The 27,569-nt window shown below is 42.3% G+C and overlaps 1 protein-coding gene across 1 annotated transcript in view; it reads right to left on the minus strand.

The window, feature by feature from the left end:
* TRIO (trio Rho guanine nucleotide exchange factor) overlaps positions 1–27,569 on the minus strand; it is a 404,237-nt gene that overhangs the window by 113,777 nt on the left and 262,891 nt on the right. Inside the window, 11 exon segments of the mRNA XM_038392902.2 lie at positions 2,776–2,877; positions 11,990–12,165; positions 12,168–12,179; positions 14,489–14,600; positions 17,997–18,089; positions 22,415–22,504; positions 23,022–23,091; positions 25,145–25,254; positions 26,020–26,086; positions 26,839–26,954; positions 27,089–27,283. Of these exon segments, the coding sequence (XP_038248830.1) occupies positions 2,776–2,877; positions 11,990–12,165; positions 12,168–12,179; positions 14,489–14,600; positions 17,997–18,089; positions 22,415–22,504; positions 23,022–23,091; positions 25,145–25,254; positions 26,020–26,086; positions 26,839–26,954; positions 27,089–27,283 (1,143 nt within the window).

A 27,569-nucleotide genomic window follows, 5' to 3' on the forward strand; every position in this document is an offset into this window, starting at 1 on the left:
GGGGCACACAGAGACACGTGAATTGCCCCTTTAAGTACTCTGACCCCACTCTAAGTACACTGCCTTTTAAAATAGCTCAGCAAGCTGAGACAGCAGCTGCTGGCAGCAAGCTCCCTGTCCTGAGCCCTGTCGTGTCTCTCCCCCGCTCTGTGAAGATGGTGTACGGGGGGGCACAGGCAGGAGCAGGGGGAGGAAAACACCCTGACATTAGCACCCCTCTTCCCCCCACCCCCCGCATAGCAAGCAGGAGGCTCTGGAGAGCAGCTTCAAGGCAGAGGGCAGGAGCAGTACATGGCAGTGGGGGGAGGGACAGCTGAACTGCCGGGCAATTGATAGCCTGCTGGGCGGCTGCCACACAGGGAACTTAGGGAAGCTGATAGGGGGGCTGCCCATCCACCCTGATTCCAAGCCCCCACCAGCTGGCTCCAACGGGCTGCTCTTCCTGCAAGTAGTGGACAAAGCAGGCAGCAGCCAAACAACATTATAAGGGAGCATTGCGCGACTCTAAATGAGAATGTTCTCTAATAGATCAGCGACACAACAACGTTAAACGTGACAACGCTAAGTGAGGAGTTATTGCATTACTTTCTACTGTGCTGCTATCTGTTACTTTGTCCCATTCCTGCATTTGAGACTTCTCAGGGCCAAAGTACCCAATATTCTGTTCTTTAGCTATTCCCACCCCCACCCTCCAAAAGAGTATTATTCCTACCCACGTGAATATTTCTATTTTGTGTAATGTGAAAACTTTCTCTCCAGTCAACGTAGTCTGATCTCAGGCCCCAACTCAGCCAGAGTTGGTGGTGGCGCCTTGTTCCATTTGATGTCTACTACCAAGCGTCAGAACTCGGTTGCATATTTAGCAACAACCTGGCATCCTTGACACAACTCCTGAAGTGTGGCTTTGGCCACATACTCATGATCTGGATCATCAAAGACCTCTGCCATAGCTTGAACAAAGTCTTCCAACAGTCCTAGAAATGCGCTTGATTCTTCCAGGAGTGGAGATGCCTGAGCCAGGGCCTCCCCAGTAAGGAGGCTGATATCAATCCCACTTGGGCTTGATCAGTGGGGTACAATTGTGGATGTAGTAGAAACTGAAGCCATGAAATTTGTTGCCATCACCGTTGAACTTGTCAGGTGAGGGGAAGCTTGGGCTTGCAGGGAGCAGGGATCACTGCTGATGGCAGCATGGCTTGCAGAACCACATTTTGCACTTGCAGGGAGGCAACCTGGGCCTGCAAGGTCTGTAGGGCTCCCAGGTATCGCTGTCAGAGAGATATTGGCCTTTATAGAATCCACATTCACTGTATCAGCTCTAGTTCTCTTATTGTTGGTGTTGGGGATGCTCAAATCGTTACGTGACTGGGACAGTGGTAGTCATGCCCAGTGGTCAGAGCAGAAGATGGATGCCAGGAATTGGAGCCCAGAGTCAGAACCAGAGTCAAAGGCCAGCTCTGACCCATGGCTCTGGCATGTGGAGTCCAAAATGAGGAATCAGAGCTGTGGGTTAGACCAGGTTATCTGGAGTGAGGTGAGGCAAGGCAAGGGCAAGGCTGGGGCCAAGGCAGGAGCAGAGCTGAGAACAAGCAGGCACAGTCCATCACAGCTGTGAACAAATGCTTTGAGCAGCCGCTAAACAGCTGCTGCTGGGCTTAAGAGCCAGTCTGCTGATTTTTCCCACCAATCAGGTTGTGTAGCCAATCAGGCAGCTTACTACAGGCCAGTTGTGTTCATTAGGTTGCCTAGAGATTGGCCCTGTTTTCTGATGCTCCCTATACTTACAATTTACAGGCTGTTCTTTCAGTTTAGAGCTCACAGCCTGGTTCTCAAAAGGCTTGCCACGGCACCTCTGTCTCTGGTTTAACCCAAGAACGGTCTTCAACACTATCACAATGCCTCCTGGTCATGTTTATAAGACTTCTTCCCAGTGGGAGTACATGTCTCATGGAACCTGGGCATTATAGCTGCTGCAGTCCTCTTCGCTGTCCCCCCTCTGAAATGCTGCTCAGTTCTCTTGTAGTACTGGCACCTCTCAGAGATGCAGGATAAATAACAGAGGCTGCTTTCCGCAGTGTTCACCCATTCACACACAACACTCTACAAGGCTTTAGGCAGATCAGGCTCAAGTATAGTTTAACACTTCCTTTGCGGCATTTCACATTTTTCCTTTACTAGTAAGCCACAGTAGGAGTCATGTCTTCCACATTGCTCATTGTGCACAAGATTAGCCTTGTTAGGATAAAATTAACCAAACCTGGGAATTGCTACATTAGATTTGATTAGTTATCTAACTATCTAGTTATCTAACTAGTAGAGCACACCATTCATCAGCAACCCGTAACAGATATGGAGCACAACAAACCCTGTAACTGATAGTTATAGAATAGCCTGCCCATGGGTTTATTTCTTCCTGACTCCATCAGTTAGCGGCTGGCTTAAATTCTCAAGCAAGAGGATTTAAATCCGAACAGAAAAGCAAAGTAAACAAATTAAACAGCTTTACACTCCTCTCAAATTTACAGGAGAGAACAAGATTGCTTATTCCTTGGTGGGCTGCACAGACTCTCCCAGTATCTAAAGGACCATTAAGATTTAATATATACCACCCCTAATTAAGGTTAAGGTAAGTTTATCTGGCTCAAGGGACTGTCCATCCATAGGCAATCACTTTCACAGAGGTTATTTTTTTGTTTGTTTTAAACAGTAATGTATAAAGATCTGCAGTCAAACAATTGATATAGGAAGCATAAATATGCCTCCTTGAAAAATTACCTTAAGCACAATTTTGTTGTCAGAAGTTGGTGTCCTTCCTACCCACAGTGCAAATTTGCAAGGATCTCCTTCTACGTGCTCTGTGACACCCAGCTCTGAAGTCTGGAAGTGAGAAAAATTGGTTAGGACTTTATGATAATTTTTGCACAGTATCCACAGAAAGCCAATGATTCCACTAAGCTGAACATACACTCCTAAGTCACTCCTGCACATTCAAAAGTTCCTCTTCACATTGGCATTGTTGAGAACCCCATTTGTTGGCTTTTTTGCTTAGAAATAAAACAATTTTCAGCAAACTGCTTCCACCATTGGTATACAAATTAATAAATATGTGGTTACACCACCAAATAACATGTCAGAAATTCTATGTTCTGATTTTTCACCCAAATCCTCATTACTCTATTCTAAGTGTCAGTTTCTCAGGCTAGAAGTCAAGCAGCTGCTATCCTCACTTATTTCAGTTAGAGATCATGGCAATTATTACAGCAGGTAATGTAGTATTTCTGCCTGGAAATCACAGGTTAACAAAAGAAGATTTTTATTTATGTTTAAAATTCTAATCTCTTTTCTACCTAAGAAATCACTTCTAATGTGTTTCCTTTCCTCTACAATAATAGAAGTGATTCAGAAATTTCATGGCCTTGGAAGTGAACTTGGAGGTTACTTACTGTAACAGTGGTTCTTTGAGATGTGTATTCCAAGTAGGTGTGCGCGCGCACTGGTGCCGGAGACTTTTGCCTAGCAGTTTCTGTAAAGAGGCGGCATTCATGCCTTATGGCTGTGGCCCCTCCCTAGATACATGAGGCAATGACGTTCCAACCCCTCAGTTCCTGTGCACCGAACATCCAGGGGAAGACTTCAATGCAGAGGGGACTGAGGTGGGCCGTGGAATACATGTCTGCATCCCATCTCGAAGAACCACAATTACAGTAAGTAACGATTTCTTTTTCTTTGAGTAGAAGCAGAGGTGTATTCCAAGTAGGTGACTAGCAAGCAGTACTCACATCTGGAGGCAGGGCTTGGTGTCTACCTTGAATAAGGACTGCAGGACTGAACTTCTGACATTAGTGTCTGCTCTGGAAGATGCAATGATTGTGTAATGATCTGTAAATGAATATATGGACGATCATGTGGCCACCCTGCAAATGTCCAATATGGAAATGTCATTAAGGAATGCCACCGATGTTGCCTTCACTGTCGTTCAATGTGCCTGCAACTGCGGGGGTGGGAGGAGGGACGTAGCAGAAGCTCTCTCTTGATCTTGATACAAGATGATATCCTTCTAGAAATGGTCTGTACAGAGATTGCTTGTGCCTTCATGCAGTCCGCATATGATATGAACAGGCAAGGCGAAGCACAAAACTATTCAGTCCTGTTCAGATAAAAGGCCAGATAGCATGTAACACATGGAGGCATTATTTCTCCAGGGAGAAATGAGGTTTAGGGAAAAATACAGGTAAACGCACCACCTGATTTAAATGAAACTCAGAGATCACTTTGAATCTAAGTTCGGTTGTAGCCAGAGTGTAACTTTGTCCCTGGGGAACTGTGTGTAAGGAGACCAAGTCATCAGGGCCTGCAACTCTCATGGTCTCCTGGCTGAGTTAAAGGCTTTCAAGAATGCAATTTTCTGTAGCCTGATCTGACAGTGGCTAAGACCCAGCTGTTGAATGTTATCAAGACCCAGGCATTGTAAAAGTGCGCCAGCCTGCCTGAAAAAGAAGGGGGAGGATGATGAGGGAGGAAGAAAAACAACTGGAAGAGTACTCTAGAACTAGCAAGTGAAAATGGGTACTTAGCAGGCACTGAAGGCTGGTGTGCAGAGTGGCCAGGTCCCAAACTCTAGTACTTTCTCTTATGAGACCTCTCTCTCTTCCTGGGATAGTTTCATGTCTTGGGGTTGGGAGGGAAGGGCTGCACAAAGGGGTGCTGTGGCCTGTATGGCTGCTGCTGTGCCCCATAATGGCATCTTTGTATTGGTGGCATATATACTTCCAAAGACCTTAAGGTAGTCCTTGAAAGAATGCAAGGTTTCATCTGTCTTGTCCAAAAACTAGATTCAGCCATTAAATGGCAAGTCCTCCATGGCTTGCTGGACATCCAGTGTGATCCCCGTGTTCCGGAGCCAGGAAGCCATCTACATAGTACTTGCCAATGCCCTAGCCCTGGCCAAAGTGTCTGCCACATCAAGTGCTGATTGCATTTTAGCCACCAAACAACCCTCAGTGAGAAATGCCCAAAATTCATCTTGGGAAGCCTCGGCAACTGCTCTTCAAATTTGTCCACAGCCGACCAATTGAAGAAGTCATATTTGGCAGCAGGACTTTCTGGTTCGTGATCCTCATCTGAAGTGATGATGAATATCTTCCTGCCTAGAAGGTCCAGGCACTTTGAGTGTCTGTCCCAGGGGGAGAACTTCAACCTGCCCTTCCAAACTCTGTCATTCAATGCTGTGACCATCAGGAGGCTCTGGGACAGGTGTGAATAAAACCCCTTATATCCCCGTACCAGCACAAAATACGCTTGGCCACCGGCAGAACAGAGGCCAGTGTACCACAAAGAGACTTCACAAACTCAATGAGCATCTCGTTAATTGGGAGGGCCACTCTCCCAGGGATAGAGGGATGGATAATGTCCATGAGTTTATGGGTATTCTCCTGGAGAAACTCCACCTGAATACGCAGGGACAAGGCCACCTGACATAAAAAGTCGTGGTATGCCTTGAAGTCCTCCGGGATGGAAGGGAAGGATGAACCTGGCCACAGCTTATTGCCCACCGAGGAGAATGAGGTTGTTCGCTGGACCAGAGGCAGATCCTGCTCCTGAGGCAGCATTTCCAGAAGGGGAAACTCTGGTGGCTCCACAGGAAGGGGAATCCTGGGCATCTGGACTTGCAGCTGATCTGCAGCCAAGAATGCTGCACGAGCAGGCAATCTCGCTCTTGAGACAATGAGCAAGACCTCTGGAAGTGAGGAGCTTCCCACTGAGCCCAAGGAAGCCATTGATATGGGTAAAGCATTGGTGGCCAGTAGGCACTGGGCCAAGGGCCTCCATCCTGGCCTCTAGGCACATGCCAACCTTGGTAGCTGTACTGGTCCACCGGTTGCCTCTGAACCCCCTCAGGTGAAGTGGAATGGGAGAATGAAGAGCCTGACTCTGAAACAGAGGAGTCCTGGACCTCAGAGACATGGGAGGAGCAATTCCAGAGGGAGCCAACAGGAGATCTCACTCATCCATAGCCCAGAATGATGTCACGATCAGCACTGCTAATGTAGTTAGTACCACTGGTGCCAAAAAGGTCAGTGCCATAGGCCAGGTCGGTCCTGGTGTAAACGAGAATACTAGGGCGCCTGGGTGCCTTGATGTTGCAAGGGCATGCCAACATCCACAGAATCATCTGCAGCATCGATGCAGAGCAAGGACCCGTGTGGTGGGGCGGTGCCCCACCCCCATGCCAGATTGGGCTTCAACAGGCCAGATCGGCTGCGCAAGGTGGCAGCCAATCAAGGAGGGCCTGTTAGAGAGCCAATCAGGGCCAGTATTACAGCCAGCCAATCAGGGCTAGGCTACGCCCTATATAAAGGCTGCCCAGGAAGGGAGCAGGCAGTCTCTCCCAGGCCTTCAGAGGGTGAAGGTCTGTCTCCTGTATGAGACGACTAGCACCAGGGACAGCGCAGTGCTGAGCAGGCCGGGGGAGCAGAAGGGAAATTCCACCCAGTACCTGCCGGGCTGCGGGCCCTGACAAAAAGGGCTGAGCCAGTGCAAAGGGGCTGAAGGGGAAACGGCCCAGGGAGAGAAAGAGAGCAGGCAGGAAGGCTGCCGCCAAAGAGTCCCTGGGTCGGGACCCAGAGTAGAGGGCGGGCCTGGGTCCCCCGCTTTCTCCTTGCACTTCCGCCCGGCCGTTAGGAGTGGCCATCACGGACTGCACCAGACCCCTGCCAAAAGGGGTTAGACTTTGTTGTGTGGTTGGCTATTGTGGCTGGGGTGAAGAGAAGGACCTCTGATAACAGCAAACCCCCGGAAGGGGGTGAGACCGGAGCAGCGGACACTGCTGGAGGGCAGTGGCCTGAAGAGGATGCTGCAAGCTGGGAGCAACGCAGGTCGAGATGCCAATCTAGGGCGAGAGATGGACGGGACACCAGTGGCAGAGGGTGCTCCACATGAACTGAGCTAATTCCCAGAGTGAACAGCAGGAGGCGCTGCGGTGGTGAATCCAAACCCCAACACAGCCTGGTACTGAAGAACTTTGTACTGTCTCCGGTACTGTGTCCGTACTTTGTGGTGAGGTGCTGATTTGGCGGCATGCTCCAACTGAGGTGTCATCACAGGTGCCAGGCCTACGAAGTCTTGGACCAATGGCAAGGACGGGACTGAAAGGCAGAATAGGTCTGCCACAACCTGGTATGCTGACGTCACTTAAACTGTCAGTACTGGACTAAACAGATGCCCAGAGGCTGGAACTGGAGTTGATGGCATGGGGTGTCTGCCCTCCCTACCCTGTACTGAGGGAGGGTCAAAGTCACCTGTGTCAGTCTGCGTTCTTCTCAGGAGAGTGGGAGAATTCATCCTGGCACCTAGAGCACTTCTGATCAGTATTATGCAACCTCCTCTTTAGGTGCCGACAACTGAGAACAACTCCTACGCCTCTTCAGAGAGGCCCCTGACCCGAAACAGGAGGCAGCGCTTCCCGAGCCAGAGGGTGATCTGAAGCCCAAGGAAGGCCATGGCACTGGGTCAGGCCTCGTGGCCTGCTCAAGCAGGTATTGCTTAAGGCAAAGTCTACCACCTGAGTCCTCTCCTTGAACAATCTGCAGATTAAAACAGTGCTCCTTTAAGGTGGGCTTCACCAAGGCAGAGCAAGCACCACATGTGGTGGTCATTGTTAGTAATCACCACTTCACATGAAGGGCAATGCTTGAACCCCAGTGAGGGCATCACCGGGGAGCACTATCACTAAACTAACTAGCCATTCACAACATACAATCAAACTAGGTGAAGAGATAAAATGCAAGGTTGTGAGGCAACAACTGCATAGAGCTCTGACTCCAGCTGGTGGACAGTGAAAAGGAACTGAGGGGGGCTGGAACGATGTTACCTCATATAGCCAGAGGAGGGGCTACAGGCACAAGACATGAGAACCTCCCCTCTAGGGGTACTAGTAGGCAAAAGGCTCCAGCGCACGCACACACTTACTTGGAATACACATCTGCATCTACTTGAAGAACCCAAAACATAAAAGGGTAAATTAAAGGATGAAGTATTGGCTTCTCAAAACATTTGGGCACAGGCAGATGTTTTAATACCAGAACCTTGTAGAGAATTGCTGTCCAATAACTTGTTTTTTCTTTCCAATTGGAGTATAATCTAAACGTCAATTAGTTTCTCCTTTAGCAATACAAAAAGATTTAGTCAAGAGAACTAGCGAATAAATTAGAAAACACAAATCAAACTCAAGATGCCTGACTCTTTAAATGTCAAAGGTGAACATTCAGAATTGTTATGTGGGGTTATGGCTTAAGTGTAAGTAACAAAGTCAATTGTTACATGCATAATGGAAACTATCTTCACACACACACACACACACACACACACACACACACACACACACACACACACTCTACTAGCATCTACACACTGAGTGTAGCGTGCATTGGAGAGCCAGAGCATGGGAGGCACTAATTTTTTTTTCTAATAGCATTTCAACACTACTTGCTTTTGTGGCCTTGGTCAAATCAGTTAGACTCACTGCTTTGTCATCCACATCTGTAAAACTTTACCTCATAAGGGTGTTTAATGTTTGTAAAGCACTTTTATTTCAGTGTAAAATATATTTAATTGATCTATGAACAATCTTTGCATGTGCCAACATGCTGTACAATGCAAATACTGAAGGGTATATTAACATGTAACATCACAATTAAAAAACATCAGAAAAGTATTTTTAAGTGAACTTTAAAAAGTCATTAGTGTAAGTGATACTTGGAAAAGCAATCCTCGGGCTGCTATAGGGACGTTGGTGTTGAAAAGCCCCATCCTCAGATACTACTTAGTCAGAGGATAGATATATTAGAAAGAAATCAGATTATATTTCTGCCTGTACCCTATATAAATTAATATGAAATAGACTATTTGAAGGAGAGAACAAAAAACCCTAGTAATACAGAAGTCCACTGCTTGTCTCAAACTAAGACAAGAATAGAATAATTTATGTTCAGCAGCAAGTTCTAAGTATAAATTTTAGTTATTAAGTCAACAACTTGAATTCTAGAAAAGTTTTAAAAAATAATTTAAAGTACTGTAGTTTCAGGTATTGCACTTGCTCCCAAGTCCTGCCAATTTTATAAGTTTACAAATCACATCTTTTTAAATTAATGTCTCTCCTCCATCTACTCCAAGAAACTGCTTATTCATAAGTGCTGTAAGGTGTACCCTGTGAACTGAACAAAAGGAAAATATATTTTCCTTCCTCCAACCCCTTTCAGTTGTTTGACAGTAATTCAGCTGTTACTTGTCACAATACTGGATAAAAAACAGTTGCATGTTTTTCAAGTGATGGCATTCCTTTAATTTCACTTTTTGGTCGAGTTGCGTGTAGTAATTAAATCATCAATCTCTGATTTTGAGACAAACATTGTACTTTTGTATTACTGGGGGGTGAGGGGAGTGGGTTTGCTCTCTTTCTTCAACTTAATCCCCAGAGTATTATCTTGACAATATCCTCATTAGATCTGGTCAGAAAAATGCCCACCATGGAAATTACAACAAAAACAAAAAAGATTTTGGTCAAAAATTTCCAGGGAAAATATCAGCTCTGTCTAAATACCTGAAATACAAATTAATCAGCTTTCAGCAGAAATTTTTTGATTTTTCTATGAAATTCAACATTTTCCATGGAAAGGAAACACAATGTAAAAAGTTTCCACAGAACACTGGGATTTTGACAAAACCAATATAAACAGAAAATTTTCCACAAGCCCTAATCCTAGCTCTTCTTGAAGATTGCCATTTCCATAAGCACACAGAAATGTTCCCTCTCATAGGTAATAATGGAAAAGACCAGATGGGCTATGATGTAGGATTGCGCAGCAGAAAGACAATACATTGTCTACTCCTAGCAAGTATGAAAATCTGGCAGCAGCACGATGCACCCCAGGTATAAACTCTTAACACATCTGTACAAGATAGTTAATTTCACATAGAAAGTGCTGCCATTTCACAGGGAAGCTGACAGAACAATATTTATATGCATGGCTTTTAAGATCGAAACAAGCAGAAGTTGTTGGAGGACTCGGAGCTCTATCATACAACCTCTTTCTCTGACTCCAAACTCTTATTACATTAGCATTTTCAAACTGTTCCTCCAGTTATATCTTGAAGATTTTTTTTAATTTACTCGATGCATTCTATTTCTGTTATCAGCAGGACTGCGGCAGAGCAACACGAACTCCAGCTTATGATCTTCCTCGGCACAGTGCAACATGAGGACATCAACACTGGACAGGAAGCAGAGCTCTGGGATTGTTTTAGATGTTAGTACTAATGACGAATCCCATTTTGTTTCCTAACTTTCATTACTGACATTTAGCTGGGTAAGAAGTTGACTTCATGCGGTTCAATGGGTTAATACACCAGCTTCTCATCCCTAGAAACTTCAAATCAAACCTCGGTTTAGATCACAAAAGAAAGTTTGGTTGTCTCAGTAGAAGTCCTACAGATTACGATGACCGGCAGTCTTTATCCTCAGGATATTCTGAAGACCGGGATGACCATTTTTGTTTTTGGTGGGTCACAACTGAGGCACAGTGAAAGTTTTTGGTACGTGTAAGGAAGCAGCTTTCAGTGTTTTCCCAGCAACCACTCTGGCTCGAAGAGCTACCAGCAGAAGCTGGGAACTGAAATGACAAGCTTGCAAGGGACAGAGTTTATTTTTTAGTACTTGTCCTACACGTGGCTCTTCCTCCCAGGTAAAGTCTTAGCAGCTGAGATCTCCTGAGGTGCTCAAACTAATGATTTCCCAGGGTCAGCTTCATGTGGGCAACAAAGTAGGCTGTGCTCAATGAGGGAATTTGTTACCAGCCTCACTTCACGATGATGTTAGGTCATGTTGTAGTTATTCTCCAAATCTTTTCCAGAGGGAAGGATTAGCAGGTGAGTGGGGCTGATCGGAGTGTGGCACAGATAGGGTAGGAACTAAGAGAATACTTCTTACTTTTTGAACCATGGTCTGCATTATTGGTTTAGACTAGGGTTGCCAAAGAAAGTGAGTTACTTATCTACCTTATGCTCCATTTAAAAATCCCAGTCTCAGTTTTGTAACCTTTATAAAACTGGCCAAAGCATTTTTAGAAATTAAAACAGTGATTTATGTTTCCGTCCTTCCAACAGACCTCAAACAGAACTATCTGGAGCCAATAAAATATTTGTTTGCAGGCAGGGTTCAATAGGCCCTGTAAGAACAGAACATACACTGAAGCTATTACACTGAACCCGCACTATAGCCTGCGTCGCTATAGCACAGTCTCGGCGATGGATCCCAAATTTAAATATTTAAATTGGGATCCAGGGCAACGTGTTCCCTGCGTTAACATGGGACCGGTGCATGAATCCTGACCCCGGGCTATCGCAAGGGTCTGGTGTACTATAGAGTTGTGTGTTCTACAAAGACCACTGCAAGCTTTTCAGAAGAGATAGACTCTTCTTTTTTCTTTGTAGAGCTGACCAGGAGATCTGGGTGCTATTGTAATTGCAATGGTTAACAGTTATAAATACTACTTCTAAATAATTCTGTGTCAGCCAAATCCTTAAAAACAAAAAAACAAAAAAAAACCTCATTTAGTGTTATAAAAATGCACCCTACATAACAATCATCTGTACAATGGATACATACAAAACTGTTATAGACTGAACTAACCTAAAATTCACTTTCACTTCCACAGGTTCCATGAGGACTAAACTTCTCCATTTCAACACACCCTTCTTCGCAGAAGCACAGCAAGATAGTAAGCCTAACTGCTTACCTTAAAAGGCCAATGATCCAACACTATCAAGCTTTTTTTTGGGGGGGGGGAGCTTGCTGAAAGCTAAAGTTTCATATATGTTCCAAAGTCATGTTTAAGTCATTTGAATACACCAACTTAAAATTTTGGTTACATTTGGATAAGAATTCTTTAATTTTTCTGGACACAACAATCTTCTGCTGTTTTTGCATACTTACAAACAGTTTGCTCTTGTATATGTACTTGCTCCTCCCACTTGAGTCCTTCACCTCTTTACTGAAGACCAAGGACATCTCAAAAAGGAAGAGATGCCTCTCACGACCCTTTCGGATTAAGTTTTGGGGTCCCAAACCTTGGAAGGATTCCTGAAGGATGAGTTCTCCCTGAGATTCATATTCTCATCAAATCCTGCAAAACAGGCAAAGACAGACAAGGTCAAGCTGAAAAGTAGAAGTGAGAACACTAAAAACATACCATGCTTTATCAAATCACTGCTCTGTTTTCAAATATATTTAGTACTTTTAATAAAGAGGAGGTGGTATTCTGATCCCAGTTGGTTTAGGGTATGCTTTACAGTTCAACACCAAATCATTACTCAAGTTTATGCTTTGATTCAACAACTGAAAAGTCTTGTGAACTGCTCTGGTAAGATTCTGGCTCCAAATGACATCTCCAAAATCAGCTTCTCATGTACATCCCCCATCATGAAACTAAACTTTTCTTACAAGGTTTCTGCCACCTTAGGCTGAAGTCTTACAAAACTATTTTGTCTTGTGAGGGTTTGGACTCATCTAAAGCCAAATGAGACTTTAACCTCATGTGACAGAAAGCCAGGACAACAGGTGTCGATTTTAAATTAGCAAATACAAATTTGCATATTCTTTCCCCAAAAAGCCCAACTAGATTTCTTTGAACTATAATTCTTGGGAACAGATGGACCTGAGCTGCATATTCTAGTTGGGATCCACACCTCCTCAGATTTCAGGGTACTTACTATGAGCACCATCAGACTCATCTCTCTTTCAAAAGAGAGGAATGTAATTTGAAGAGAGACTTCTGGCCTTCAAACACCAGTTCCTTCTAAACTAATTTACTTTTACCCACTATAAATTGGCAAGCACCAATTTAACCAGTGCATTTCTCGGTCTAGACAATGGCATCTTTTATTTTCTTAAGAAAGTAGTTCAGTAACTGCTATAGAAAGAATACAGACCTCAGAAATCTCTCACAGGTCACAGCAAAAGTTGTAGTAAAGTCCCCTTCTCCATCATTTAAGGGTGAATTTACATTTACTCTATATTTAAATGTAAAACATTATATAACAAAGCAGCACATAAATGGGGCCTGACTACCATGACAATATAAAACAATTTATGTAAAGAAATATGTAGAGAGTAGAATAGTACAGAGTATCTTAGAGAAGTTTGATTAGGATGTTCATTTAGGAGTTTCTTGAGACATAAAGGAAATGTGTTCACTCACGAGATTCATCTACCATGGAATGACTCCTAACTATGCACATATGCTTTGTGACAGAAATATTAGAATATTCTGTAGAGTCAGCCTATGTGCTCTTAGTGGTAAAGGATGAACATTAATGCTTTTCAGCATTCAAGCTCACATTGCATGGGACTTTGGGACTGATCCTGCAAACTTGCATTCACTTTAGTAGTTCCATAAGAATATGGAGGGGTGGGGAATTTTCAAAAGTGACATTTAGGAGCACATCCCACTGAAAGTCAATGCATAGTATGCTCTATGTCATTCAGGAGATTTTGGAAATCCCATCTGAAGTGCTTTCAGTTTCCTATCACAGGGCCTAACCCTGCAGTCACAATAGTTTCAAAGAAAATGTAAATATAGCCGACACATCTGTGATAAATCCTTTATATGCAACTTAAATTTCCTGTGGTCATGCTTTTATCTCTATTTGAGATGGGCTGCTTTGTGAAACAGATCTTCCATCAAAGTTCTCAAGTATATGGGGGATCTTTTTATGCAATACATGATCATGTACAGACTATGAAATGGTTTTGGGTCAAATGTCAATTATAAGCATGTGTAAGCAATTGAATCCAAACTTAAATGCCTGCTATATTCTGCATGTACATGATTCTTCTTTTCTGGCTATGTCTCGGACTAAATTGGTTTATGTTGTCTTTTTTTTTTTTTTTTAACTGCCAAAAGACGTACTGTTTTTGAACCGGAAGTCAGTTATGGAATCAGACAGCATACCAGATGTGAAAGCAATGACCTTCCTGGAGATTATTACTTGATACATAGACCAGAACACCTCTGGTGGATTACATTCTTTTTTGAACTTTCTTCAGACAAAAAAAAGTTATGACACTGGATGAGAAATGCAGCTGAGGTTATTTAGCTATATGTGCGTTCCCCTTAGAATAGAAACTGAATCAAATGTTTTCAACTGTAAGTAAGTTGTAAATAGCTGTATGTCGCGACTGTAAGAACATCCTTTTTTAAAATCAGATATATTACTATAGTTTTATGTCATCTGCTACCTCATCGTTTTATAAAAGAAATCATCCAAATAATTCCATTGCAAACAGATGAAAGCATATCAATGTCATTAGAAAGTGAGAGCCAACTCTAAACAAATTTCCCTTTTCCCTCAGATCTCTGACTTCACGTGAATATTTTAATATTTAGTTACAGAATTTATTACACAAGTGTATATTGGCAAGTTTTAGTTCTACCTTCCAGCATGCTGAGGTGCATGGCATCATTGGCTCGCTTTGGCACACTAAGCATCACCTCCAGACCATCTTTAATCTCGCCTTTACCTTCTTCACAGCAAGTAAGCAGCTCCTGCAGAAGATCAACGGGTCATTATTAGCACACCATCTGTTTCTACAATACAACAAAACGAAAACAGTAGCATTTGCTCTGGTGACCAAAGGCCCTGTCCTGCCAGCTGCCCTTCAGCTCCTCTCAGACTGCAAGTGGCAGTGTAGCACATACTCTATTTGCAAGATCAGGCCCTGAAGGGGTAGCAAGAGATTGATTCTATTTGATTCATTAACCATCCATATGTTTTAAAGTAAGCTGATCCAAATATTAATTGGTTTTTAAAACTGAAGTGTTAAAGAAAGAAGCTTTTGTTAAAGTGATTAAATTTTTAATGTCCAACGTTCAATAAATGTTAATATACACTTGCAAATCTCCCAAAAGTTATTAGGTTTGCTTGAATATATAGGTGTACATGACATACTGGTCAAAGAGATGTCCTTAAGCACTAGAAACTAGGGCCACAATCCTGCATTCCGATTTAACAGTATATATCCTTGTGCCCATGTGCAATCCCACTTGATTTTAGCATGAAACTGCATGGGTCCACATTATTTGATTCTAAGGAGGGACTTTCTTAGCGTCAGACATTCTTGTGCCACACTGCTGCAGCATCTAAACAACACAGGTATAAAATCCCTCTTTCCTTAGCTGAAGAGGCATATATGCCCCCTCAGGTATCCAAGCGGGGCTCCACATTCACTACAGCATGTTCTAGAACTTCTTTTCTCTTTAAAAAATAAAACTGTCTTATTGCCCATTTTAGCCTATTTTTGCTACTTCATTTTTTTTTAAAGAACGGTCAACACAACAAATGCAAGAAACTAGAGTAAAAACAGACTTCAGAGTTATGCGGCTTTAGTACTAACAGCTGAAGATACTTCAAGAACTTTCCGGGCGTAGGTTCTGAAAGAAACAAATTAAAGCAAACTGCCAGAATTTGGGGAAGTGACCGAACCCTCTGAAATTTCAACTGCCACTAATCTGTTGGCGCTCTCTACTCTTCCTAGTTGCTTTTATTTATGCTCTTTCACATCTGGCATGTCTCCTTCCTTTGCCTTTTTTTCCTCTTTAAAATGCTGTTTTAATCCTTTACTTCACTCTGCAGGTGGCAGCAAACAACAGTATACTAGAAGACTGCTCTCTGAAGCATATAATCAGGATCCTTCACTTTGCTAATGTCTACACAGTGGAACAGAATGAAATGGCAGGGGAGAGGCACAATTTAAATAAACTGTATAGGGAGTGGGGCAGAGGTAAGACAAACTAACAGCAGGAGATGATGCATGAATAATTGAAACACAAAATAAACTTAAATGTTTTCAGTTGCTGCTTTCCTTAAACACTGCCAGCCCTAATGTTTCCAGCCTTCCTTCAGCACATCATACCATATCATGAAGTCCGAAGATAGGCCAAAATGTATGCCACAGCCTTGATTTACAACCCCCACGGATTTCAGGCACAGGGAGGGGGTTTGGATTAAGAACTCTGCATCTCCACCCACTTCCATGTATTTGGTACTGGTCGCTTCAAAAGTGAAAAGAGCCTATTTTCTAATTCTGGTCCAGATACAGCAAATCTCATGAAAACAGCCAATCTAGGCACTCTGGCCAGTCCAGATGAAAGACACGTGTCAGTTGTTTTTTGGATTCTGCCACTTTAGGCTAAATTTCATGAGAAAAGCTTGGCACTTTTGGCACCATCAAATCTGACCTCAAACAGCAATAACCCTAGGCTGGACTCTAACTCAGAGTTGTCTTCACTACCGGGGAAAGTCAATCTACGTTATGCTACTCCAGCTTCGTGAATAACAGAACTGAAGTCGATGCCTGTTACTGCTCTGCGTCGATGGGAGACGCTCTCTCCAGTCGACTTCCCTTACTTCTGAGTCAACCAGAGAGGACTCTGCCGTCGATTTAGGGGTCTTCATTCGACCCATTAAATCGACACCTGCTCCATCGATTGCAGCAGCGTGGATCTCCTCATAGTGAAGACCAGCCCCAACACTAACTTCAAGCCTGACCCGGCTCGCAACCCTGCCACTGCATTCCCTAACTAGGTAAGAAACAACTATACGTGGAGAGTGTCATTTAGTCCTAACTTTCAATTTGTTTTTATTTTTATTTCTTCTCCCTGGGGATATGGGCTGGTCCACATTTTCTCCCCCACCCCAGCCTCTCACAGTATCCCACAATGCACCAACACCCTTTAAGCTACAGGTAACTGAAACAGAAATATGGAGGATGTCAATGCCACTAGGGGATGAAGTGGCTGATTGTGAGTAGTGAGGCATATTTCCACTCATCACAGTTACTGCTTTGTGACTCACTGGGGGTCATGAACTAGGCTGCCTTGTCAGTGCATGTCACCAATCAACTCAGACACAGGCTGCCCCACAACTTTGTATTAATCCATAATTTTGGCAATGTTTATATTTAAAATTAAGTTTTGAAACTGACAGCTGACACTTTTCTAAACACACATCTGTTTGGATCAATATTGTAATTAAACCAATTAGCAGGTTTATGGATTTATTCATTAATTTTTTCCACTGGCAGAGGCCAGGGAGGATTTCACATTCAATATAAAATGAGATGTAGTTTCCACCTGTTTGTGACCTGAATGGCCACGCTATTAAGCATTCAAAAGAACCATAAGGAATATTTTATCAGTACAACAGGCTGGCAATCAAATCAAAGTGCAATTTTAGCTAAACATAGAAAAAGTTAATATCTAATTTTGAACTTGTTAAGCACACAAAACCCAGGATACCCTAGAATATTTAAAACCGCAAATACAGTACATTGCTCAAGTCTTATAATCAATGCCCGGGAGTCCAAAGTGTTCTCTCCCATTGTCAATGCTTCTTTGCTTAAGTGTAAGCTCAAATTTACCCGCATCTTGTAGTAGTAATAGTTGTCTATTTGTGTTTTAGTATTTGCAATGTCATTGTCTAGATAATTTATATAGTATTACATAAAAATCCATAGCTCTGTGGTTTTCCAGATACTCGTAATAATATATTAAGCAATTAAAAAATATTAATACAGCTAGAAGCTTATGAGACTTCATTCTAGAAGCTACTTCAACATCATCATTCACAAACTCTTGGGATGGACATTAGCTGCTCATTTTTTAAACTGGAAAAAGTATTTTTAAATTAAGAGTAGGATAACTAGGGCAAGTATATAGGTGTCATATTGATTTAAGGTGTCTGAATAGCAAATTGCTTATTAGGACAATTTTTTTCATTTTTTAAGCAGTTCTTACAGAAGATGTTACTGTAGTTCCTGAGGCTCAGTGAAAAGCTGCAGCATCAGGCCTTACGCAAGTAACAGTCCTATTGACTGTGATGGGGTTTTTGCCTGCATGAGAACTGCAGGATCAGACATCCTACAACTTTAAAGTGATACCTACCTTTAAGAGAAGCTGATATTTTGTTATTCTCTGGACAGGTTTGATAAGGTAAGAGGAGATGGAGTTGGCCAATCCATGCCGCTGTTGTATTTCCTGTATTAAACAATGATGAATTTGAGTGTCATGTGTATTAACGATAGTAGGTTAGCCAGCTACAAGTGTTACAATTGATACAATACCTGTCCTTTCCATTGTAATGAGCAAAGGAAAAAAAGGACGGTATAGCAAGATTTTCAAACCAAGCACCATATATTTTGAGTCCATCTGCTCCCCTTCCATACAAACATTCTTTTAACTTCTTGGCCAATTCTCATCAAGCTTTTAAAAAGGACCTGCATCTGAACAGCAAAGACTCTGGATCTGAAATGCTGAGTTTTTAGGCATTTTAACTTTGATAATTATTTCCTAAGTCGCTTTGGGTAAACAGGGAAATGCTTTTGGCTGTGATGATATTGTCCGGCAATAGCCAACGCCCATTTGGGAACAGATTTCACACTGTGGTTCGCTAGTTTAAGTGTAACCAACTCAGGGAAACATGTTTCATTAACTGCTGTCTACAAGGCCAGCAGCAGGGAGCAAGAAGTGTAATTTACTGACTACTTACCAAAGAGAAAGAGCTCAGCCTAATAGTAGGCAAGATTTTTAAGAGGAAAGTATGAGTATTTACATGGAGGAACTTTCTTCCATTATACTTTAACAGTTATAAAAGTAGCTAATTAAGAACCTCAAACACTGAATGTTGACTGATTGGTTGTGTCAATTGGCACAAAACTTTAATACAATTTACACCCACAGGACAGTTGTACTCATTTTAAGTAACAAATTATCTATTGAATCCATGAGTTGTAAGACCACGAATCGTAATGCAGTCACACACATAGCATGAGGTACAGACTGTGTACTTAATATGAAGCAAGTATGTTTTTAGTTGAAGCTGAAACGCTAGATTTCTTTAATAGACTCAGAAGCATAAGGTACTGTTTTTTAGGAAATCTTAGGTTGAGGTTTAAACCATGCAAACAGCATCCCCCTATAATATACAATGCAATCTTAGCTTCTATATATACTTAGCTATGAACGTTACATGCATGTGGTCATATATGTGGTTATGGTCATATATGTACTAAGTGTGCATTCATTTGCATACACACACTTTTTACATCAACATTAGTTGCCTAATTACACATTACATAGGATTATTTGGTTCTCTCTGACAAGTTTTCTCTCCCAACACAGCTCTTCATTTTCATGTATTAGAAATGCAGCATGTGGAAGTCCAACGTGATGGGTCTTTAAAACATTCATACTGTTGGTGGCATTAGTGAAAGTTATTTGGCATACAGTTCAGATACCTGTAAAGATTTTTTAGAGGCGATTAAATCACAAGCCCCCTTTTTCTCCTCTTTGCACAAACAGTTCTTCCCAGTATCCATTTCACTAGTGATGGCTCAGAGTACGTACTTAGGAGTGAGCACTATATTTGGTATTTAAATACACATGCAGTCTTTAACCAAGGGCACATTTGGAAAGGGAATCTTAGTCCTCTAATGTGGCAACTATGAGTCCTCAATGAAGTTCAGTTCTCAAAGTCCAGAAGCAGTTACTGCCTTTATGCCCTTGTCTCAAATGGACACCACATATACCTGGTAAAGAACTTCCATATAAAAGCAAGTTCTGCCATTATTAGATTAGCCAGCTGTGATGGGGTGTATAAACCCCCTCATTGGACGGGAGGGGAGTTAAGGTGCAGCTCTGGGCTAAGAGTTTGTTGCTTATGTTAGCAACAATAAAGTGGTCAGGGAAAGTGAGGGACCCCTACTGAATGGGGGAGGCAACCTAGTGACAGATGATGTGGAAAAAGCTGAAGTACTCAATACTTTTTTTGCCTCGGTCTTCACAGACAAGGCCAGCTCCCAGACTGCTGCACTGGGCAGCCCAGTATGGGGAGGAGGTGAGCAGCCCTCAGTGGTGAAAGAACAGGTTAAGGACTATTTAGAAAAGCTGGACATGCACAAGTCCATGGGGCCTGGATCTAACACATCCGAGGGTGCTGAGGGAGTTGGCTGATGTAATTGCAGAGCCATTGGCCATTATCTTTGAAAATTCCCCTGGACTACTGGAAAAAGACAAATATAGCGCCCATCTTTAAAAAAGGGAAGGAGAACTACAGATGGTCACAGCCTCACCTCAGTCCCTGGAAAAAAGTCATGGAGCAGGTTCTCAAGGAATTCATTTTGAAGAGGAGAGGAAGGTGATCAGGAACAGTCAACATGGATTCCCCAAGGGCAAGTCATGCCTGACCAACCTGATTGCCTTCTAGAATGTGATAACTGGCTCTGTAGATATGGGGAAAGCGGTGGACATGATATATCTTGACTTTAGCAAAACTTTTGATATGGTCTCCCACAGTATTCTTGCCAGCAAGTTAAAAAAGTATGGATTGGATGAATGGATTATAAAGTGGATAGAAAGCCGGCTAGATCGTCGGGCTCAATGAATAGTGATCAACAGCTCCATGTCTAGTGGACAGCCAGTATCAAGCAGAGTGCCCTAGGGGGTCGGTCCTGGGACCAGTTTTGTTCAACATCTTGATGATGGGATGGATTGCATGGTCAGCAAGTACACAGATGACACTAAACTGGGGGGAGAGGTAGATACGCTGGAGGGTGGGGATAGGGTCTGGAATGACTTAGACAAATTGGAGGATTGGGCCAAAAGAAATTTGATGAGATTCAACAAGAACAAGTGCAGAGTCCTGCACTTAGGATGGAAGAATCCCATGCACTGCTACAGGCTGAGGATCGACTGGCTATGAGGCAGTTCTGCAGAAAAGGACATGGGGATTACAGTGGACAAGAAGCTGGTTATGAGTCATCAGTGTGCCCTTGTTGCCAAGAAGGCTAATGGCATTTTGGGCTGTATGAGTAGGAGCACTGCCAGAAGATTGAGGGATGTGATCATTCCCCTCTATTCAGCATTGGTGAGGCCTCATTCTGAGTACTGTGTCCAGTTTTGGGCCCCATACTAAAGAAGGATGTGAAAAATTGGAGAGAGTCCAGTGGAGGTCAACGGAAATGATTAGGGGGCTGGGCACATGACTTCTGAGGAGAAGCTGAGGGAACTGGGATTGTTTAGTCTGCAGAAGAGAAGAGTGAGGGGGGATTTGATAGCAGCCTTCAACTACCTGAAGGGGGGTTGCAAAGAGGATGGAGCTCAGCTGTTCTCAGTGGTGGCAGATGACAGAAAAAGCAGCAATGGTCTCAAGTTGCAGTGGGGGAGGTCTAGGTTGGATATTAGGAAAACCTATTTCACTAGGAAGGTGGTGAAGCACTGAAGAGGGTTACCTAGGGAGGTGGTGTAATCTCAATCCTTAAAAGGTTTTTAAGGCCCGGCTTGACAAAGTCCTGGCTAGGATGATTTAGTTGTGGTTGGTCCTGCTTTGAGCAGGGGGTTGGACTAGATGAGCTCCTGAGGTCTCTTCCAACCCATATCTTCTATGATTCTAAGAAGGCAGGAGGACCTGAGCTGAGTCCACACCGACTCAGGAAGTGAAGGAACCACAGCACTCAGCTATTGAAGCAGGGCTGGAAACTCTGAAGGTGATGTTTCCCAGGGATGGGCGGTGGCTGGATGGGGTGCATGCCAAGGTAGAAAGTGACCCAGGGAAGCCAACTTGAGGCAGACATCAGATGCCGACAGGTGTGCAGCCAAACCAGCCTCAAAGGGTCCTGAGATGGAACCTGGTGTAGTGGAAAGGACCTGGTTTCCCTACCCCACTCTACCCTGTATCCCCTAGGAGGAGCTGCTGCCCTGAGAACTGAATCCACTCAATGGAGTTGCGTGAACCATACCCACTAGGGGCAACGGCTACCGTAGATGCTAACTAGGCAGGACACCCTTTCCCCCTGATTACAGCAGCTTTGAACCGTACATTGAAAAGAAATATAAGCAGATTACTGTTAATATACATTTTCACCCTGCAAGTCCAAGATTTTAGTCTTGATTCAGTATAATCAAATTGAACCAAATTCATCGTTGTTAGAATATGCAGCATCTGTCTCTAAAACTGTAGTTTTATATGTGAGTTTTAGTTGCTAAAATCTATTTGCATTTCAAAATATATTCAACCATTACTATGTTTCCAATTCCTTTGATAGGTAATAGCGACTGTTTAAAGTTATATTTTAATTGATTTTAGGGGACTAAAATAGCAATAAAACACTATATATTAGACACCGGAGACACAAAAGTTCTTCGATTTAACTGACATTGTGTTGTAAGATTATTAATTATAGAGAACTTTTCTGGTGTTACTAGTAGATGTCCAATTTCTTAGGCATTCCAATGTAATTAGAACTGCATGATTAATAACAACCCATCCATATTTTTAATATATACACAAAGAGACTGGTACTTACATCAAAATACGCTCCTGCATGCTCCAATATCAGCTGAGTAGAATCTGGCTTATTTTTACAATATGTAACATACATTTGAAACTTGTCTGCCTGCAGAACAAAATGCAAATTTAAACAGCTTATGAAACAGCATTTCCACTGCCTGAAACCAGACAAACTACAGGGGAATCTTTTCCAATTCAACCCAACATTGTGAGAAAATACACAACCTAATTAGAGCCCTGGGCGGATACAAAATTTGTATCCACATCCAATCCACGATCCACAAACATGGTCAGTGGATATCCACAGATTTGCAGGGTTCTAAACATATTACAATCAAAATAATAAAAAGCAATGAGAAAGCTGATTTATAGTTAAGTGAACTATATTCTGCCCTCAGGTGTATGCACGCAACTCAAACTGATTTCAGTGGGAGCCATGTTCTTGCACTTGTTGGCGGACATTGGCTTTTTAATTCAAGTCAATAGTTTGTTTACTCCAACAGGAAGAAAAGTACTTCTACAAATCCACTAATTAAGAAAAAGACTACACAAAATGAAAGTCTCCATCTCCTTCTGCTCTCGATTTCCTTTGTTACTTCTAACACCAACCAGGATTTCATTACCCAAGTTACGAAGCAGTGCCCAACATCTTCTGGTAATTGTTCGTATTTCTCCAGCTCCTTTAGGAATATGCTATGGGTAGAGAAAAACAGAACACCATTAAAAGGAACATGGCATGTTTTCATTAGGGCAGCTAACATTTATTTAGAGTTTAAGCAGATATATTGTTAGAGGATCTTCATACCAACAGCATGGTCTGACAACTGGATCAAGATACTATGAATGGATGAGAATCTGGGGTGCCAGGACCCTATAAATACCACATTTCAAACACCATAGATTTTAAATAGTTGGTGATAAATACTGTTGTATTGATTTTTTTTTACTGCTGTATTATCTACTCACTGTAGTAACTGTTGCTGTTCCCCTCAGAAAGGGGCTAATTGGTGTCCTCTCACCTAAGCCCCACGAATGGTTTAATTATTAAAATGTCAGTAAAAAATAGAAAAAGAGATGGAGGCCAGCCCCAGCAATAAAAGCCTTCCCCCCCTCCCCAAAAAAAGCCAATCAATGAAGGGAAAAAAACCTCTATTATATATACCCATAACAGATTATATATGAAGTTATTTAAGGGCAGCAACAGGTGCATACAAAGTAATCAACAAGTGGCTTTCTTTGCAAGACTATCCCTTTCACAGCCGAAGTAATCTGTTATTGATCTAAGTTCCTGGTATGAATTTTATTAAGTTTGAGACTTTTCACTACTGATATGGCATAGTGCACACTGCTATTATACCTTGTGGATCATTAGAGAATATAGCTGTTGTGAATCCCTCAGATAATATACAAAATGGTAGCTCTGCTAGACATTATTATTTCTTCTATTACAACAGCATGTAAAAGCACCCATCAGGGTCTGGATGGTGATAAGCCAGGCAACAGACAAACACACAGGTTTACATGGTCTGTCACTCAAAAAGATTTCAATCGAACTTAACACGAGATGCAGTAAGTGCATGTAACAAACAGGAGATAAAAATGTGAGTAAGGCTGGCTAAACATAATGCTTCTGAATCATTAAGAGTTAAAAAAAGGTATACTGAACACGTGTCCGTATCAAACTCCTTGTAACCAGTGCTAATGGCAATCCTTTTTGGCAATTTTCACAGTAGGGCCAAGGAACAACAGAAAAAGAAACTGAACTACCCGCTCCCACTAGGACGGATTTCTAAAAGTCAGAAATGAGCCCACTGGCAAGTGAACATGAAGAGCCTGACACAACCACTGCTAAGTAGTTGTCTAAGTCTACTAAGTGCTAAGTAGAATCAGTAGTGTCCATCTCTTCAAGGCAATCAACCAGTCTAGAACTTTACTTAAGCGTTCAAATTGTTTCTTTAAAAATTCAAGATTAGTAGACATATCTGGGACAGAGAAGGTCATTTTAAATGGAATTATATAGATATTTACTGAAAAATGCTATAATGGAAGCAAGTAATTCAACGAGGGAGACACTTTAGCTACTGCTGTGGCAAAACATCCTTTATTCATTTATATTGTGATACAAGAGGGCCAGGGAGCAGTGGTAACATGGTCGAAGAGAAATATAAGCCCTAGGCTAATTAAGGCATGGTTCCCTGTAGACTAGGGAGGGTTGCTACAGGTTAATTGGAGCACCTGTGGTCAATTAAACCCTGTCAGGAACCTAATAAAACTCGCTGCTTCAGGCAGTCAGAGGAGGATGAGGAAGGAGAGAGGACTGGAGCTTGGAGGTGTGTTGAGAGTTTTGGAAGACCTGAGAACTGAAGTAAGGGAGACCCTGCCCCAGCAGGACAGGGAGACTCCCTTCCCCGCAGCACCTAAGGACCGAGGGTAACCCCACCTAAGGGGGACGAGGGTAAGAAACCCGCAGGGGTTGAGAGGGGCTGGGACTCAGAGTGAAGAGCAAACCCAGACTCCTCCGCTGCTTCCCTCCTCTGCCACCTTCCCAGGTTAATAGCGGGGCCCTCGGCACCCAAGAACAGGGGCAAGGGGTGACATCTTAGCCCCTCCCCAAGAAAAGCTCAGGATGCACCATATAAACATCGGCCATCATGCCACAATATACGCAATATTTTGATTGGGAAATACCTGAAGTGATCACTTAATCTTTACTAGTAAACATAGGCATGGAAGCTAAGTTACTCACTTATTATGGAACTCATAGATTTCCTGCATGTTTCCAAAGATAATGTGTTCTTTGTTTACAATACCAGGTGGGATCTCTTCAACGCCACTGGTCATTTCCCACAGATACGTCTGACCAGAAGGAAAAAGGCACATGAAAAGCAATCAAGTTTCCAAACAGTAGCAGTTTCTGACATTTGGAAGTAAACATTCTCAAAGGCAGAAGTACAGGAAAGTACAACTTATAATTGATTTTGGGATATGGAGCTTTACACAGTGTGCAGCTAAAAAAAAAAGTCAAGGCCTGAAAGTGACAATCAAATATGCTCCTTGAGACTTAATCTTTTCAAATATGCAATATTCCTGACAACAAATAGTGCTTCAGGGTATTATACCAAGGTCATGTTTGGATTCCAGAAGTTTTCATTTTGTGTAATAGCTACTGCTGAGCATTACTTGCTCGAGTTTAACAATTACTGGGCACTTTTCCATGGAACCTCTCTGAATTTCTATTCAAAGAGAGTCAGCCAGTCCTGAAACAAGTGATAAACACAATGAAAGAGTTAACAAAGGCTCATCTCTGCTACTAACAAAACAAACTGACCAACAACCCAACAGAAGTGGATGGTCAGTTCTGAGACCATTAAAATGTTTTCTATTGAGCAAAGAGCAATAAAGTATTGTAAATGAAAATGAGCAAAAATAAAGCACATGGGATAAATTCTCCATTGGCTGACACCTGGTGCAATTATGTTGACACCAGCAAGTTAGCAGGAGGCATAAGTTAGCACAGAATTTGGCCCTGTGATGATAAACTAACAACACTTGGTTGCTAAAGAAATGCAGAAGCAAAATGATATACATAATGAAACCTTGTCCCATACAATATACACTTACATCCATACATTCCCGGAGGTCTCTTACATAAGCCTTTTCTGTCTGAATTAGCTCAGCCATAATGAACCTTAAAAATGACAAAAGAATGAAAGATCAAATCACAGCCTGCTAGATCACAGGATAATGCTTTTCCACTAACCAGAATATGCTCTCTCCATTGCAATGAACTTACTCGATTTCCAATATTACAAGAAAAACATATAAGAGATTAATTAGCATCAGAAGGACTTTTTGTTGGGGGAGAGGCTTCCAACACTAGCAAAGTTTACATTGGAAAAAAAAATGGAGGGATGAGGCAGCAAGGATTTTAAGACCATTAACAGAGAGAGAGAAGAGGATCCATTAGAAGCATGGGGCTACTATTCAACTGATAAAAAAAGAAGAGCAATAGCTGCTACTATTCATGAGCAGGAAAAATCTCAACCTTTTATGGAGTTGTTACTTATTTAATATTATTTTAACAGTCGTATTTTGCAAATACTTCAGCCTCACTGCTACTATTTCCCTCCTTACCCACTTACTTTTTGTGAATTTTTCTGGACTTCTACCAATTCTTCTTCTTCTTCTTTTTTTTTTTTTAAATGATCCTCATTTTAAGCTTGGTTTTGAACACTTCCTAAACCCAGACAGTGATGAACCAAAATTGGAATAAGGCAATGAATAAGTCTATGCAAGGCTATGGAAGATGCACTCTAGGTAGTACAGAGTGCTTTGCTACATTCCTATTTAAAATGTTTTGCTAAATCTTGAAGTAAAAAAATATGACAGTTGCTTCACTAACAGTAATTTAAATATTTATATCTGTAAAGACTGCATTACTCTTTCCTGCGGGCAGATTTTCTCTTTTCTTCATTAAGCTCATGAGCAGCATCTCGCAGTTTCACCTCTGACCCAGGAACACTAGCTGAGATTATATCCAGTTGCAGGCTTTTGCTCTGTATTAAGGAGAAAAGGGAAAATGGTTAAGGGAGGAGACAGGGAAAAACAATGGCCAATCTGATCAGCTACAAGGAGCTATGTTAAAGCATTTGCTTATTCTCCTATTAATACATGCAGAAATTTCACTCACCGATTTATTTGAATCAGAAGAAATCCCCAGGGCTTTTTCTAAAGAGGTCCTATATTTCTCCATGCGCAGAGAGAAGTCTCTGTACCTCTTGTCCACTGCTGTGACACATTTTTTAATCTCTGCTGCATGGGCATGCCCTTTTTCACAAAAGCCATCAGCCAGCTGTATCAACAGCTTCACCCTCTCTTTGGTTTGCTGTGAAAAACAACAGGAAAATACTGACAAGTAAAGTTACTGCCAAGTACCTATAATGTGAGGGCTTGTTTTGTATAATTAATTATTAAAAACAAGGGGAGGGCTGATGGAAGGTAACTGAATAAGTGTTACCTTCCACCATCTCCCTTCTATCCCACCCAAGTGTTTTTAAATACCATAATTTTTCCCAAGGAAAAGAAGATCAGCAAGTGCTGCCTGCTTCTTTATTATTTCAACAGCAGCAAAAAACCTCATGCTTTAAACCTTTAGAAATTCTCTTGACTGG

Source organism: Dermochelys coriacea, chromosome 2, assembly GCF_009764565.3.
Source record: "Dermochelys coriacea isolate rDerCor1 chromosome 2, rDerCor1.pri.v4, whole genome shotgun sequence".
NCBI lineage: Eukaryota > Metazoa > Chordata > Testudines > Dermochelyidae > Dermochelys > Dermochelys coriacea.